General features: G+C 52.3%; 1 protein-coding gene across 1 annotated transcript in view; it reads right to left on the bottom strand.

Annotated features, from left to right (window-relative positions):
* LOC146254441 (ephrin type-B receptor 1-like) overlaps positions 1-15,613 on the bottom strand; it is a 32,512-nt gene extending 16,899 nt beyond the window's left edge. The window contains exons 1-4 of the mRNA XM_084675450.1: positions 15,557-15,613; positions 13,458-13,745; positions 12,879-13,275; positions 2,140-2,295 (exon numbers count right to left, since the gene is read on the bottom strand). Of these exons, the coding sequence (XP_084531576.1) occupies positions 2,140-2,295; positions 12,879-13,275; positions 13,458-13,745; positions 15,557-15,613 (898 nt within the window). The remainder of the gene's footprint in view (positions 1-2,139; positions 2,296-12,878; positions 13,276-13,457; positions 13,746-15,556) is intronic.
* Between the last annotated feature and the right edge of the window lie 656 nt (positions 15,614-16,269).

The following is a 16,269-nucleotide window of genomic DNA, read 5'->3' as shown; positions in this document are numbered from 1 at the left end:
TGTGTCTGTGTCTGAGGCTGTGTCCGAGGCTGTGTCCGAGGCTGTGTCTGTGTCCGAGGCTGTGTCTGAGGCTGTGTCCGAGGCTGTGTCTGTGTCTGAGGCTGTGTCCGAGGCTGTGTCCGAGGCTGTGTCTGAGGCTGTGTCCGAGGCTGTGTCCGAGGCTGTGTCTGAGGCTGTGTCTGTGTCTGAGGCTGTGTCCGAGGCTGTGTTCGAGGCTGTGTCCGAGGCTGTGTCCGAGGCTGTGTCCGAGGCTGTGTCTGTGTCCGAGGCTGTGTCCGAGGCTGTGTCTGTGTCTGAGGCTGTGTCCGAGGCTGTGTCTGAGGCTGTGTCTGAGTCTGTGTCCGAGGCTGTGTCCGAGGCTGTGTCTGTGTGAGCGGATGATGCAAACATACTCTCACTCCTAACTCCACCCCAAAACTCCTCTCTAATGAAGGTGATTACTGACAAACAGTCAACACTTAAGTCCCCAGCTCCCACAGGACCCATGGCTACCAGCCTCGAGCAGCAGGGAAAAGGAGCCCTTTCCTCCCACCCCAACTCCCCGGCATCCGATGTGTTCAACACTACCGAGTCATCCAGTCTTGTACCCCAGCAGGCGGTGATTTACACAGCCTGTTCTGCATCCACACTGACGGGGTAAGCGACCGGCTGGTCAGAGACAACAGACAGACTGATAGCTCAATAGACAATGATAGCTCGGCATTAGGTCTAAACCAGCCTCACGGTTCAGACCCGGGGCCCATTCTGATGAGCTCACGACCCTGGGAATGTCTGGTGTTTGTGGGGGACTGGACCCTGAGATCAAGGGCACACTTGGTGTGTTTGTGGGTGTGTGAGGAGGAACTCTGTCTTTCTCTCCACCTCCCCTCTTCTCTCCTCTCTCCTTTCCTCTTTGCTTCTCTCCTCTCTCCTTTCCTCTTTGCTTCTCTCCTCTCTCCTTTCCTCTTCTCTTCTCTCATCTCCTCTGTTCTCCTCTCCTGCCATCTCCTCTCTTGTCTCACTTCCCCTCCCCCACTCTCTAATACTCATCTCTCTTTTCCTTGTTCACTTTCTCTCTTTTCTCTCTTCAATCATGTCCCTCTCTGCCCCCCCTCCTTCTTCCTCGCTCTCCCTCGCTTTCTCTTTCTCCCCTCTCACGTGTGAGTCCCAGCATGTCTTCCCGATGCATCTGAGAGCTAGCGCTACACCCCAGAGAGAGAGAGCCTTCATCCTGTTAATCACACTACCAGGGGATCCAAGCCTGGAACTGGCAGGGGGAAGAAGGGGGATAAAGGCCTGTTCTCCAGGGTCCACAGCAGGAGGCCACTCTCTGGATGTACCAGCCCCAGGGAAGTGGAGGGGTAATGAGGATTAGAACATCACCGTGGGCCCAGGCTCTGCAGGACGCCAGGCCTCATCACCAAGCCAAAGCGCAGTCACATGAAAGAACTGCAAAATGGGCCCGACGTCACAGTGCAGCATTTCACATGCACTTTGCGCGCGAACGTGCACAATCGCACGTTTCGCCCCGCCGCAAACACTTGCTCGTTCATACACATTCGCTTGAACACACACACAAAATCACACGCACACACACACACCACTAAACCCAGAGCAAAGAACATGTCAGGATAGCGTCTGGCCGGCACAGCACCGTTTCAACATGTTTGTTTTCCTGCAACCACAATTCATTCACGAAGCGAGACCCACACAGGAGCATCCATGAATGAGCGGGTCTCTCCTGCCTGTTTTTCCCCCAAGAACGTCTCTCCTTTTACAGGTCACCTAGATAGAGCGTCCCACTTCCTGTCTCTGTGGGGGCTGAGCCGGGAGGAACCAGGGAGGGAGGGAGGAGGGTGGTGGTGGCTCCGAGGTCTGGTTAGGGCTTGGGGACAGTCTTATTCACGCCTCGACCTACATTACCTGTTTCTGGGTCACGGGGGAAGACAGCCTCTGGACGGTCTCACACCTCAGAGACAGCCGGGACTACTTCCAGCACCTATCACGCCCTCAAATATCCTACCGTCCCTCCTCGTCTGAAAGTAGGACTGGGTACGGAGGTGCCGGGTTTCTTGTAGCGTGTGTGTGCTAGCGCGAGCATGTGCGTGCACGTGTGTGTTCATCGCGCGGTCAAAGGTCAGGATGGGTCGAGAGACTTACTAGTGCACGCTGCCTCGGGCTGGTCCATGTCGCCGCGGTAATAGCCGTTGCGGCAGCCGCAGACGACGGCGGCCTCCACGGTGGAGCGACTGTTGGGCGGACACTGCAGGCAAAGCCCCGCCCCCTGGCTGGACTTGAAGGTCCCCTGGGGACACGCTGGGAGGGGGAGGGGCATGGAGGACAGGAGAGAAGGGGGACATTGGTGGATGGAGGAGGAGAGATGGGACGATGGCAGGGGCGGGGGGAGAAGGGGGAGGGGGACAGAAAAGCGGATCACATCAGTCAAAGTGTTGCCAAAACAGTGCACACAAGCACCCGCTATGATCCACATCCAGCAACAGTGAACGTGACCTCAAAGAACCCGCCCCAAAGATCCATCTGACCGAGTCCCACGAACACAGGAAACCAACGACCTGCAGCGCGCCGTGTCAACATCAACTTCGCCCCCCCCCCCCCCCGTCTCCACCTCAGCACATCCCAGAGGTCTGTGGAGAGGCGGTGACGTTGGCCCTCCTGAAACACACCCACACATCTGCTCTCTCTCTCTCGCTCTCTCTCTCTCTCATTCTCTCTCTCTCTCTCTCTCTCTCTCATTCTCTCTCTCTCTCTCTCTCTCTCTCTCTCTCTCTCTCTCTCATTCTCTCTCTCTCTCTCTCTCTCTCTCTCTTCTCTCTCTCTCTCTATCTCTCTCTCTCTCTCATTCCCTCCCTCCCTCCCTCTCTCCCTCACTCCCACCCAGCCCGACGTCCTGGGAGGACTTGGCGAGGGGCCGCAGGCTGCTAAACGTCTGGGGGAGCCCCCCCCTGTGCTCGCTCCAGACACAACTTGGACAGCGACTCCGTGTTGGCGCTCGGAGCCTGAGGGCCAGCTTTTCCTTCCGCGTTCGGCGTGGCATCTTTCCGGGGGCACACGGCTCCGCTTGCCAACGCTTAAAAGGATTGCGTAACCGGGCTGAGTAACACGGTCACAGCGGATTAGCTGAGACAGGGCGAGAGAGAATGGAGAGAAGAAAAGGGTTTTCCCAAAGACCGTTTTGCAGGCCGAGACAGAAACCTGCCTATTCTAGTCTGATGTCATGAGATGGTGCAGGGTGGTAGAATGATGCCGGTAAATCCTTGCTCGTCTGCCGTTTCCGCCAGGCGGTGAGGAGAACTCGTTATCTGAGGGGACTTAGGAAGGGCCCTGTGTTGAAGCTGTCGCCCTCAAATCAATTTCCTCAACAGAATCCATATTTGCATAATCCTTATGCAGAGGCAGTGCAGCACGGCTTCACTGACTGCCCTCTATCCTCTCTGTAACTTTCTCTGTCTCCCTCCTTCTCTCTCTCTATCTCTTTCTCTCTCTTACCTTGTTTATGCTCTTTATCTCTCTCCTCCTACTCTCCCGCTCTCTCTCCATCCTGCCGGCTAACCCCCTACCTCTTTCTCACTCTCTGTCTCCCTCCATCCTTACCTCTCACCCTTTGTCTTTCTTCCTCCTTCCCTTGATATCTCTCCATCTCCCTCTGTTTCTCCCAGCACCCTCACACAAACAACATAATGACAAGCACACCGATCTCCATGGTAACAACCCAAAGACCTGCACGGTAATCCAGTATCCACGGTAACGACCAAACGATGTGCAAGGTGATCTCCACAGTAACAACATAAAGAACTATGATCTTCACGGCCCATTCTTTCAGAGCTCGCCGTCATTTGTTCATTTGACTAATGAGGCGGGGAGGCTTGGTGATTCACACAGAGGTCTGAATGGGTTGATGTGGTGGGGTTAGGCCCCGTTTGGAAATGCCACAGCCATAGTGACATTGTTAGTGGCACAGTCATGTCAGGTGAGGACTGGTGGTGCTGATGGTGACAGTGAAGGTGGTGGAGGGACTCACGCTAAACCCTCCTGGAACACACACACACATTCACACATGTACATACATACCACCATACGTTATTAGAAAGCAGATGAGATGAGACGAGAGGAGGAGGACAATATACAATATCATTGTATATTGGTTTTGTAGGTTATCCTTCAGGGTGCGCTGGGGGACTACCGTTTCGAATAGCTTTAGCCCCGGTAACGGTGTCTCCCAGTGGAGTCTACTGTCTCCACTACTGTTCAACACTTATGTCTCGAACCTTACTGGGAAGCTAAACGCCGCCAATGCTGGCTGCTTTATTGTCCCGGTTAATGATTTATTGTATGCTGATGATATTTGCCGGATATGTCCGTCGGTAAAGGCTCTGCAGAAACTGATACATATTTGTGAGGCCTTTGGTACTGGAAACGACATGACTTTTTGTGATAAAAGACAAATTGCATGTATTTTCCCTGTCACCGATGTCGTTTGCCTGGAACGCCACTCCCTATAAAGCTTTACGGCACGCCTTTGCCCTATGTTCTTTCTCTGACCTATCTCGGTTTTCAAATCACGCCAGATCTCTCTGATGATAGCTCTATCCGCACGCAAACCCGCCAGTCGTACACAAAAGCTAAGACTTTAACCCAAACATTTGGCAAATGCTCTACTGATGCGAAGCGAATCCTGTTTAAGGCACACTGCTCTCCCCTGTAATGCGCCCAGCTATGGTGCAACCAGAGCGCTGGTGCGCTGCAGAGACTTACAGTTGCCTAGCACGACGCTTTTAAGATTATCATGTCGCAACCAAGGTCCAGCAGCAACAGCTGGCTCTTTGCGCAGCTGCGTGTTGACACCTTTGACGCCAGGAGGCGAAAGCTGACGCATTTTTTTGCAGCTCGCTGGCGTCTGGAAATGACATAGTTAGGCTCCTGTTATCCTCAGACGCTTTTTCCAGGAGCCAGGTTTGGAGAAACTACTGCTACACTGTACATAAGCCATGTGTTGTTTTTAGTTAAGCATTGTAGATATGTAGATTCACCACTCTTGTATGTAATGTGTTTGTGTATGGGCTATTGCGCCTGAAATACACATTAAATAAATAAATAAATAGGAGGATATCAGTTCAAAGGGCCAGTCTTCCCTTGGGACCTGAGACAAAAAGGCAGTGTCCAGATATACACCAAGCCTTCCCTGCTAGGAAACCCCTACATCACCCCCTCTCCCTCCTATTGTATCCAGTGTCTTCCTGAGATCACCCTTCTGTAAAACAGCTGTGAAAATACCTCCATTCCATTAGCACGTGTCTAACACAAAGCAATAGAACACAAAAACAAATGATCACAATGAGTGATCGCGTTTTTAGCAGTTTTTTCCATCGATAGATTGAAACACCACACACGCGCTTAAATATGTGACTTACACGGCAGCACACACAGTATCGAAAAAGACGCCATAGGCTGTGGCAACTCTGTAAAATCACATAGCTAAGAAAGCGAAGCGCGTTAGTGTGTGATGGCGGTGTGTGTTGTGTGAGGCTGGAGTCATCCGGAGTAGCGCGTCCCTCCCCCGGCAAAGCCTCATCTCCAGGGTTAGTCTTTGTTCCTGCTTCTGTTAGCGAGGGATTAAAGATGAAGGGGGGGGATGATGGAGGGATGAGGGAGGACAGAGAGAAAGAGTTCATCCCCAGCCCCTTGACAAAGACAAGGAGCGCGGTTTGAAAGAGTGTCAATGTGTGAGTGAGTGAGTGAGTGAGTGAGTGAGTGAGTGAGTGAGTGAGTGAGTGAGTGAGTGAGTGAGTGTGCGTGCATGTGTGTGTGTGGGTGTGTGTGTGTGTGTGTGATGGTGATTGTGTATGGACGGTTTCGAGAGCAGCAGTGGCTCATTATAATGATGAAAACCCTCTTCTCCTCTCTCTCTCTGTCTCTTTCTCTCTCTCTCACACACACACACACACACACACACTCACACACACACATTATGCTCTGCCACATTTGCACGCTCAGTACAAACTGTGTTTGCTGCTCATGTCTGACACTCCTGGAGACTTGACATTTTCATTTCTGTCTCTGCCTTTAACACACCTTCAGCAGTTCGCTGGGCCCTGGAACAACGCAGCTCAACAGACTCAGATGCCTCGGAAAGGGCAGATCTCTACCCCAGTCAACCATTTCAGTATCCCTCTTTAATTTTTTTGTCCCAAAAAAGGCATTCAAGTTCAAATGTGGTGAAGGGGACTTTTATAAACTCTTTCCCCTTGAGCCGATGGATCAGCAGAAGGTATGTAGCAGAGTTCATCTGCTACAGTTGAGGTGAAGAACAAGATAGATGTAACTCCCAAGACAGTATCATGACTGTATGACAAAAAAACAAAATCAACATAGTTCAGAACATTTATGCTTAACTACCCAATACGATGATCCTTCTTGGCTATGCTAGTGTTCTATGATGAGTCGTCAAGTACGAATGGACCTCTTGTTGTTGTCTCTGTCAGATCGACTTCCAGGAAGGATGCTACGGTAGCAAGCAACATTTTTCTCACGGCAGAAAAATGTTGTTGGTGAGAGCTAGCCGGTTGTTACGTGTGGATAGCAGGCATTCTCTACAGGGGCTGGGAATGTAGTGGTCCAGGAGACGAAGGGGTCAGGCTGGGATCATCTGGGCGATGAGTGGGGTCCCGCCAGGGTTGTCTAGGGGTCGTGACCCTACTTGACAGTGTGAGTTCAGTGATGACCTCAACTAAGAAGGTTACGTGGCTACATTATGTTTGTGTATGTGTGTGTGTGTGTAAGTATGTGTGTGGGTGTCTGCTTGTGTGTGTGTGTGTGTGTGTGTGTGTGTGTGGGAGAGAGAGAGAGAGAGAGAGAGAGAGAGAGAGAGAGAGAGAGAGAGAGAGAGAGAGAGAGAGAGAGAGAGAGAGTATGTGTTCAGATTCCAACTGAGACTGTCTAAACCCCTGACAGGCACCAATATATTCCATGCTTTCTCTGGCAGAATGCCTCGCGTACACACACACACACAAACAAAGACACCTACACACACACTCAAAAGCACACACACTCTAAAATACGCTCGCACAAACAAACTGACACACGGTACTGGCATCGCACCCCTTCCTCCTTCTGCTTTCTCTTCTTATCTGTCTCAGCTGCTGCTCCTCTCCCTCCTCTCAGTCACCAGATATCATCTCCCAGGTCGTAGTTCTTCTGCATATCTGCCCTGCCATCTCAACTCAGACTCCCACAATCCTCTCTGACGGGGATGACAGAGCGGAGGCCACGGAAGCAGCATTAGACAACCTCAAAGCCAGCTGTCGGACGTCTCAGGAAGCACTGTTAAACCCTTCCTTTACATACGTAAGTAGATCCAGTGGTAACTTCTGTTAACCAGTTATTACAGCTTCCATTATTGTTTTGTCACGTCCTGTGTGTCTCAAAGTCAGAAGTCACACAAACACGTTCTTGTCTGCTATTGATGGGGTGCCTGGGCAAGAACACCCCAAGGACCAATCAACATAAGGGATGTATGACATCGCTTCCTGTTACCGCGCAGTGGACATCAAAGACCAGAGCACCTCTGTGCTGTTTCCTTCAGGATATCTTGTGACCTACCTAAAGCGGGATACTGCTTTGTTGAATTAACTACTTCGATTTTTTGCGTGAAGTCAAGTGTGCAGAGGTGAAAATGATCTGTGTAACTTGGCAGACAACACTACTGACAGAGACGGACACGTTATCGATCACTGACCATGCTCTGGCTGCCAGGACCCACGCTGAGGCTGCCCACAAACAACGCCTGACTGAAAATATTCTTCTTCAGTGGCCCTGCATTACAGGGTGAAGAAATAGTCTAGAGAGAGAGAGATAGAGGGACAGAGAGAGAGAGAGAGAGAGAGAGAGAGAGAGAGAGGGAGAGAGAGAAGCAGACAGAGTGTGTGTGTGTTTGTGTGTGAGAGAGAGTGTTCGAGAGAGAGAGAAAAAGAAACAGAATGTGTGTGTGAAGCTTGTGGAGGGGATGTGGGGTGTGAGAGAGAGAGATAGAGGGACAGAGAGAGAGAGAGAGAGAGAGAGAGAGAGAGAGAGAGAGAGAGAGAGAGAGAGAGAGAGAGAGAGAGAGACAGAGAGACAGAGAGAGAGAGAGAGAGAGAGAGAGAGAGAGAGAGAGAGAGAGAGAGAGAGAGAGAGAGAGAGAAGGGAGCGGTGAGGAAGCCAAACATGTTGTTATTTTGCACCATTAGCCAGAGGCCTCCCAGGATGGTGTCTAATCTGACTGTGACTCTCCACGGCTCGACTTAATCAGGCGAACAGCAGGATGACTACTGAGAACAGAAAGCTCACAGCCAGGACCCAGGCACACAGGAAGCTGAGAGGGGGAAGGGGGGGGGGCAACTCTGGCTGCTTCAGATAGACACCTCTGCAGGTCGATCGATAGACAGACAGACTGGCAGACAGACACACAGACAGGCAGACACACAGACAGGCAGACACACAGACAGACAGACAGAGAGACAGGCAGGCAGACACACAGACAGACAGACAGGCAGACACACAGACAGACACACAGACAGACTGGCAGACAGACACACAGACAGACACACAGACAGGCAGACACACAAACAGACCGACAGACAGAGGTGGGTGCAGCTCTGACTTCAGTGGCTTCCCTCTTCATTCCCGACACACATCACCCTTCCCTTGTTGATCTCGTACCCACCCACGCACACACACACACGCACACACACATACACAGTCTCTCAATTGAATGTGCAGTGGAGGAAGCACACGGACAGCTTGTGTGTGGAGAATTCATACATGAATGAGTTTAATTCATTGTTTCTGTGCTTGCCTGTGTGTTTGTGTGTGTGTGTGTGAATGTGTGTGTTGTGTACACATATGTTATGTGTGTGTGCGTTGTGTATACCCGCGCGTGTGTGTCTGTGTGTTGTGTATGCGTATGCGTGTGTGTGTGAGAGAGGTTGGAGAGTTCAATGAGATGATAGAAATCTGGTTGGTCAAGGTCGTTTATTCATCTCTCCCTTGCTCCAACACCAGGCTGTTTCACCATGGCAACAGGCTCGATGCCCCACCCTCCCCCCCTCTGCCTCCCAATCCCCCCCCCCCCTCCCCTTCTCATTCTACCTACACCTCTCCCTCTAGCGCTCTCTCTTTCTCTCTCTCCCGCTGACATCCTCCCATGTTTTCTCTCTCCCTTGTTTTCATAGTGAGTCAGGTGGCTGAGCGGTTAGGGAATCGGTCTAGTAAACAGAAGGTTGCCGGATCGATTCCCGGCCGTGCCAAATGACATTGTGTTCTGGTGCAAGGCACTTCACTCTACCTGCCTCGGGGAGAATGTCCTTGTACTTACTGTAAGTCGCTCTGGATAAGAGCGTCTGCTAAATGTAAATGTTTTCTGTGTCTGGTCTCTCTATTTCAGTCCACTCACAATGTCTAGCTCTCTCCTCAGTTGAGCTTGGAGGGGCAACGCCTCCAGCTATGCTCTGCATACCCCCCCCCCACACCCCACACCCCCTCATACACCCCCCCCCCCCCCACACACCCCCTCATACACCCCCACACACCAGCCAAAAAAAACATCCATTCCACACTGGCAATCTGTCTTCTCACAATCCAGGTTAAACTATCATCTACTGATGAACATCTCTGTGTCTAAGCGGCAGAAAGTCCTCCCGTGAGTCCCACATCAATGTGAACTTCCGAACGGAGAGGGGCCTGCGTTCAATCGGCCGGTGCATGGGACCCAGAGCCAGCCCTAAACACCCACCTGGCCGTACAGGAGCAGCTAATATTAGCCCAGGTGACCTACTTGAGAGTTCACAGGAGAGACGACGCATAGAGTCTGCTGCCGTGATCAAACTCCATCCACGGAGATGAAGATGATGATTATGCTGATGGTGAGGAAGGGGGCGAAGGAGAGGATGACTGTTCTAAATGGGCGCTAAATCTGGGAGGCTGTTGAATAATTGAAGTCATTTTTTCAGCTCCCTGCTGTGCGAGTGGAGAGTAGTGTAAAGTCATGTGTGGTGTGTAGATAGCCTGTTAGATTCGGCAGTATATTTTAAGCATGTGTGTGTGTGTGTGTGTTTGCAGCCGCAGGGTGTGTGAGTGAAGAGGAAATGCTGTTGTTTGTTTGTGTTTGCAAATGCTGACATTCACATCCCCCCCCCCTTTACCCCTTGACCCCCTGTGGTGCTGCTCTGGAGGCTACAGCCCCCCCCTCGCTCCCCCTCCCACACCTACCCCCAGCCCTCCCGAGGATTGTGGGTAGAGTACAGTAATACCATTAAACATGCAACACGCTGGCCCGTGTGTGGATACTCAGCACCAGTCAGCATGGTGCCCGGGGGTCTGGAGACCCTACTAACATTTACTGTTACATCAAAACGCTTGAAGGAGGTATGACATCAACGCACACACACACACACACACACTCACACACACACAAGGACACACACGTCCTTTTGCCATCAAGTTCACACTCCAACACACACAAACATACACAAACACACACAAACATACACCCACACCCAGCCACACCCACCGTGATAGCAGTGGTATTAGAGAGCAGGTGTGTTGCTCCCTCTGGCTCTGTGACCTCCTGTCCAGCTCAGCAGCCAGCCCTCTGACGGACTGATCGCAGCGGGACGAGGAGGAGCGGAGGTGGAGATGGACCCCCTGATCCCTCCATCTGCCGGGCTAATGGAGGTCGGCCGTGCCCTCGTCTCTCTCTCTCTCTCTCTCTCTCTCTCTCTCTCTCTCTCTCTCTCTCTCTCTCTCTCTCTCTCTCTCTCTCTCTCTCTCTCTCTCTCTCTCTCTCTCTCTCTCTCTCTCTCTCTCTCTCTCTCTATCTCTCTTTCTCTCTCTCCCTCCCTCGCTCCCTCTCTCTCTATCTCTCTTTCTCTCTCTCCCTCCCTCGCTCCCTCTCTCTCTATCTCTCTCTCTCTCTCTCTCCCTCCGTCCCTCATCTTCCAGGTAAAGGGTTCATCCTGACCCCCCCCCCCTCCCCCCGCGTCCCCCCCTCCCCCGCTTCCCAAGTGAGCTAATATCAAAGAGACGCAAAGTTCTCTTCTGCCCCAACACTTTTAGTTATGTAGTCTATCTATATTTGGATAGCATCTAGTTATGGAGTCTATTTATGTCACGATAGCATCTCGCCTATTTATGTCAGCTGCACCTCACTATACAGGTCTACTACTGTTATTTAGATGGCTATTTCCCACTTTAACAAAGGAAATAACCAACTGCATTTTTCATTAAGGACTAGGCTGAGCTGTCATACAATTAAACACACACACACACACACTCGCCAAACCTAACCTTCATCTGTCAAGCCTTTGATGAAGAGCCAGCCAGAGAGTTTGTGCTTGCCAGCTTGCTCCCCACCAAACAACACATCCCTCTAGTTCAGCCTGGCAGCCTGGCACACACACACACACACACACACACACAGTCCTCCATGTCTCTGAGAGTGTGCCCTACCGTCTGTTCCTGAAGCTGGTTCACCACACAGCTCTGAGCCCTGCTGTCTGAGACACATCCACCACTGAGTCACCACACTCAGTGACACGGACCTGCTCTCTCTCCCCCTCTCTGTCTCTCCCCCTCTCTGTCTCTCCCCCTCTCTGTCTCTCTCTCCTTCTCTCTGTCTCTGTCTCTCTGTCTCTGTCTCTGTCTCTCTGTCTCTCTGTCTCTCTCCCTCTCTGTCAATCTCTCCTTCTCTCTGTCTCTGTCTCTCTGTCTCTGTCTCTGTCTCTGTCTCTGTCTCTCTGTCTCTCTGTCTCTCTCCCTCTCTGTCAATCTCTCCTTCTCTCTGTCTCTGTCTCTCTGTCTCTGTCTCTGTCTCTGTCTCTGTCTCTCTGTCTCTCTCTCTCTCTCTCTCTCTCTCTCTCTCTCTCTCTCTCTCTCTCTCTCTCTCTCTCTCTCTCTCTCTCTCTCTCTCTCTCTCTCTCTCTCTCTCTCTCTCTCTCTCTCTGTCTCTCTCTGTCTCTCTCTGTCTCTCTCTCTCTTTCTCTCTCTCTCCTTATGTGTTTTGTGTCCACTCCAGTCTATCCTCGTGGATGATGTGTGTCTCTCACCCGCCCACTATTCTCTCTCTCTCTTTCTAGACTATTTTCTTCACCATGTAATGCAGGGCCACTGAAGCAGAATATTTTCAGTCAGGCGTTGTTTGTGGGCAGCCTCAGCGTGGGTCCTGGCAGCCAGAGCATGGTCAGTGACTGATCGATAACGTGTCTGCCTAGTCACAAAGATCATTTGCACCTGACACACGCAAGTTTGCATACACACACCATGTACGTTCTTACTCACATGGGGTTAATTCAAACTTGTGAGGGGCGAGAAGAGAGAGAGAGGGACACCGAATAAAGAGAGAGAGAGATAGAGAGTGAGAGAGGCCTGTGGAGGAAGAGGTGTCTATGGGGTTTAATGTGACACCCAGAGCCTATTAGTGTGATTAATGAGTGTGCCGAAACGCAGGGTTGATCTGTGGCTCTGTTATTAAGGAGCTGACAGAGAGCGGCTTGGAGTGGGGTCACAGGTCAGGAGAGGGGAGATGATATTTACCAGACAGTCCTCCCCCAACACCATCCCCAACCCACACAACCTCATTAATACACTGCCTTCCAAACCAGACCTGGTGAGCATTTATAGTAAACTAACCCCAACACGCACACATCAGTTCTCAGCTAAGAACTGGGTCAGGGCATCACAGACACACACCACATGCACACACTCACACACACACACTACCTATCAGGCTGCATATCCTTATTTCATTGATCCGCCATCCTTCTGTCAATCTTATCTCCCCTTCACACACACACACATACACACACACACGGCCCTGAAAGGACGAACCCTCATATCCAACAGCTCACCTCTACACACGTTTCCGTTGTCGGGTTCGAAGCCCGCCTTGCAGCTGCAGCTCCCGATGGGCACCATCCACTCCCCGTCGCCGTTGCAGTACAGCTTGATGGGCACGTCCACCTCCTCCGAGTTGGAGATGCACGTCCCCCGGGCGATGACCAGCGAGGTGCTCTCAGCCCCCGTCATGGTCTCGGGGAAGATGGCAAAGTTCTGGACCACGCTGGGGCACTTCTTGTGGAAGACGCGGACGGAGAGCAGCGACATGCAGGCGCCGTAGTCCTGGAAGGCCAGGTAGAAGCCCCCGCGGGACAGCGGGCCGAAGCTGCGGACCTCCGTGTTGACCTTCATCAGACGGCCCCCGAAGTCCACCTGGGAGAAGCTCTCGTCTGCCGCGATGGTGTCCACCTGCAGCCAGGGGGCGCCGGAGGGCCGCGGAGGTGAGGGGAGGATACACAGCGTGAGACGCGACACTTTGCTAAAACGAGCGAAGACGCTCTGCCGGCGCCTATACACCCGCGCGCACACACAGAGAAACACTCGGACTGCGCGCGCCGAAACACATCCGCACGCAAAACACACACACCTACCTTTAGGTAGGGGGCGTCCATCCAGAACTCGGTGCCCTTGGTTGTGGCGACCACGCTGTCTGTCTCGTAGTAGTAGAGGTTGAAGGTCTCCTTGCAGGATCCGGGCACGCTGGGGATGGAGCCGCAGTCCCTGACGGTGAAGCGCATCTCCACGTAGACGCGCTGGGCGCCGCGCCGGTCGATGAAGGTGGTCAGGAGCCAGTTGTTCTGGCTGGGCTCGAACACGTTGCACACCTGGTAGGTGCGGATGGTGTTGAGGTTCTCGTCGTAGCCGCTCACCTCCTCCCACTGAGACAACAGGGGGAGCCACGAAGGGGAGGTTCAGACGCCCGTGTGCACTTCCAACAGGGTGCTTTAGTGTGTGTGTGTGTGTGTGTGGGAGTGATACATTTTACAAACTCATTATTTTCGTCGTGGCTAGCAATGCCACACACACACACACACACTCCACTCCAGCGTTCAGTGACAGCCCCAGATTGAAGACAGAGCTTAGATCAATCTCATGCAGACGTGACTACACACCGTCTGGTCACATTAGGCTGTCCCCCAGTGTTCATCCTCAGGGTTACTCACACACAGAAGTACACAAGCACACACACATATTGTATAGCCACAGACACACACACACATGTTGAGGTGGTGTAGATGACTCGACCAGAGGGAGAGAGAGGCACAGGACCAGTGGTTGTGATTAATGAGTTTGCACATGGTTCAGACAGAAATTAAACCTTCCCTATCTCTCTCTCTCTCTTGCACGCTCTCTCTCTCTCTCTCTCTCTCTCTCTCTCTCTCTCTCTCTCTCTCTCTCTCTCGCGCGCTCTCTCTCTCCCTCCCTTTTACTGTCTCTCTTCCTCTCTCTCTCCCTTTCTCTGCTTATTCTGTCCCTTATTTTTTCTCTCCCTCACTCTCTCTATTCGGTTTCGTTCTCTCGTTCTCTCACTCTCTCTTCCTGTCGGCTCCTTTTCTCTCTGCCCATCTCCACCCAGGGACAACCATACATCAGAATTAGAGTTACCTGTCCCCCATCCCTGCTCACACACACACACACACACACACACACACACACACTGAAAGCACGGCCACACACACACACAATCACACAATCACACTCTCAAAAAACAAAGAAAGCACAGCCGATCACAAGGAACCCGAAAAACTAAGCAGACACAGAGACACACACAACCCCTGCCCCCTCCCCCCTACACTCACGCACACACACACAACACATACCCAAACGCAACACTGGCACACACACTCACAAATATGTGATCTATTCAAGCAGCTTCATGGCTCGAGCGCTCCATAGCCTAGCTAGAGAACAGTAGATGACCTCACCGCTCCCACAAGCGCTAGAGAGCTTGCTCATAAGCTAGCAGCTCATTGGCTGCCTCCCATGCCGAAAGTGAGACAGTCTCCAGTAGCACCTTGGTCGTAATGCACTTTCCTGGTATACCTACTGTATTTGTGTCTCTGAATAAACCTGACACATGAAACTACAATCTCATCTACACACACCCACCATCACACACACAAACTCGAACACACACAGACAATATAAAGGACAAATGCATGTGGCTGGTGGAGTCCTTATGTACTTTGCCCTTTTCTGTTCTCCAGTGTGCTGTGCTATTATATGGCATCCTACTCTTTTCTCCAGGGTGTCTGGATTTGACCAATTCCAGTGTTTAATGGTTTTCTAACTGCGCCTCCATCATAAGTAGAACTTAATTGGTCAGAACGGGACTTGAGTGTTGTAATTAAGCTTGCCAATGGAAGTATGAGTGTACTCACATCACAGCCCCCCCCCCTGGGGGTGATCACACACACACACACACACACAAACACACGCACACACAGACACGCACACGCACACACACACACACAAACACACGCACACAAACACACACGCACTACCACACGCAAACAGGAGAAACTGTTAACAAACGACTCTTTCCTGTTGAGATTCATTGCGTCAGTACTTTGGACACGTTATGCAGAGTCACATGTAAAGCTCCGGGGGGGGGGGGGGGGGTGAGGTGGACTGCAGGGCAGTGAGGAGGAGGGAGAGGGTCAGAGACTCGGAGGAAGAGAGGGCTCACCCCTGAGGCAGGATAGGCTATCCATCCCAGCTCAGCAGTGGCTGTGCGGGTGTCCATCACCGTCTCTGTAGGAAGGAGAGAGAGAGAGTGGGGGGAGGAGGAGGGGAGAGGGAGAGGGAGAGGGAGAGGGAGAGGGAGAGGGAGAGGGAGAGGGAGAGGGAGAGGAAGGGGGAGGGGGAGAGGGAGAGGGAGGGGGAGGGGGAGAGGGAGAGGGAGAGGGAGAGGGAGAGGGAGAGGGAGAGGGAGAGGGAGAGGGAGAGGGAGGGGGAGGGGGAGGGGGAGGGGGAGGGGGAGGGGGAGGGGGAGGGGGAGGGGGAGAGGGAGAGGGAGAGGGAGAGGGAGGGGGAGGGGGAGGGGGAGGGGGAGGGGGAGGGGGAGGGGGAGGGGAGGGGGAGGGGGAGAGGGAGAGGGAGAGGGAGAGGGAGAGGGAGAGAGTGGTCAAACAACACAATATCTACTGGACATTTTATTCTCGCAGAAGAAAGCTGTTATCACATTCCTGAAAGAGGATCTCCACATCAGAGGTGTAACACAGTGTTAATGACACGCTGCTCGTCGCCATTGAGCCATGCCTCGACGACACGCTTTCTGACAAAACTGTCAACTAACAATTACTTTGAACGCAAACCCCATTACCTTCCCCTAACTGTCTCTGTTTCTAGATTGTGCTCAGAGCTTCCCTGCCAAAGTCCCCCAAACTTTCATTTGAGAAC

This window comes from Hypomesus nipponensis, chromosome 16 (genome assembly GCF_054491055.1).
Source record: "Hypomesus nipponensis isolate SF chromosome 16, ASM5449105v1, whole genome shotgun sequence".
NCBI classification, from domain to species: Eukaryota; Metazoa; Chordata; class Actinopteri; order Osmeriformes; family Osmeridae; genus Hypomesus; species Hypomesus nipponensis.
This window is presented reverse-complemented; position numbering and strand designations above follow the sequence as displayed.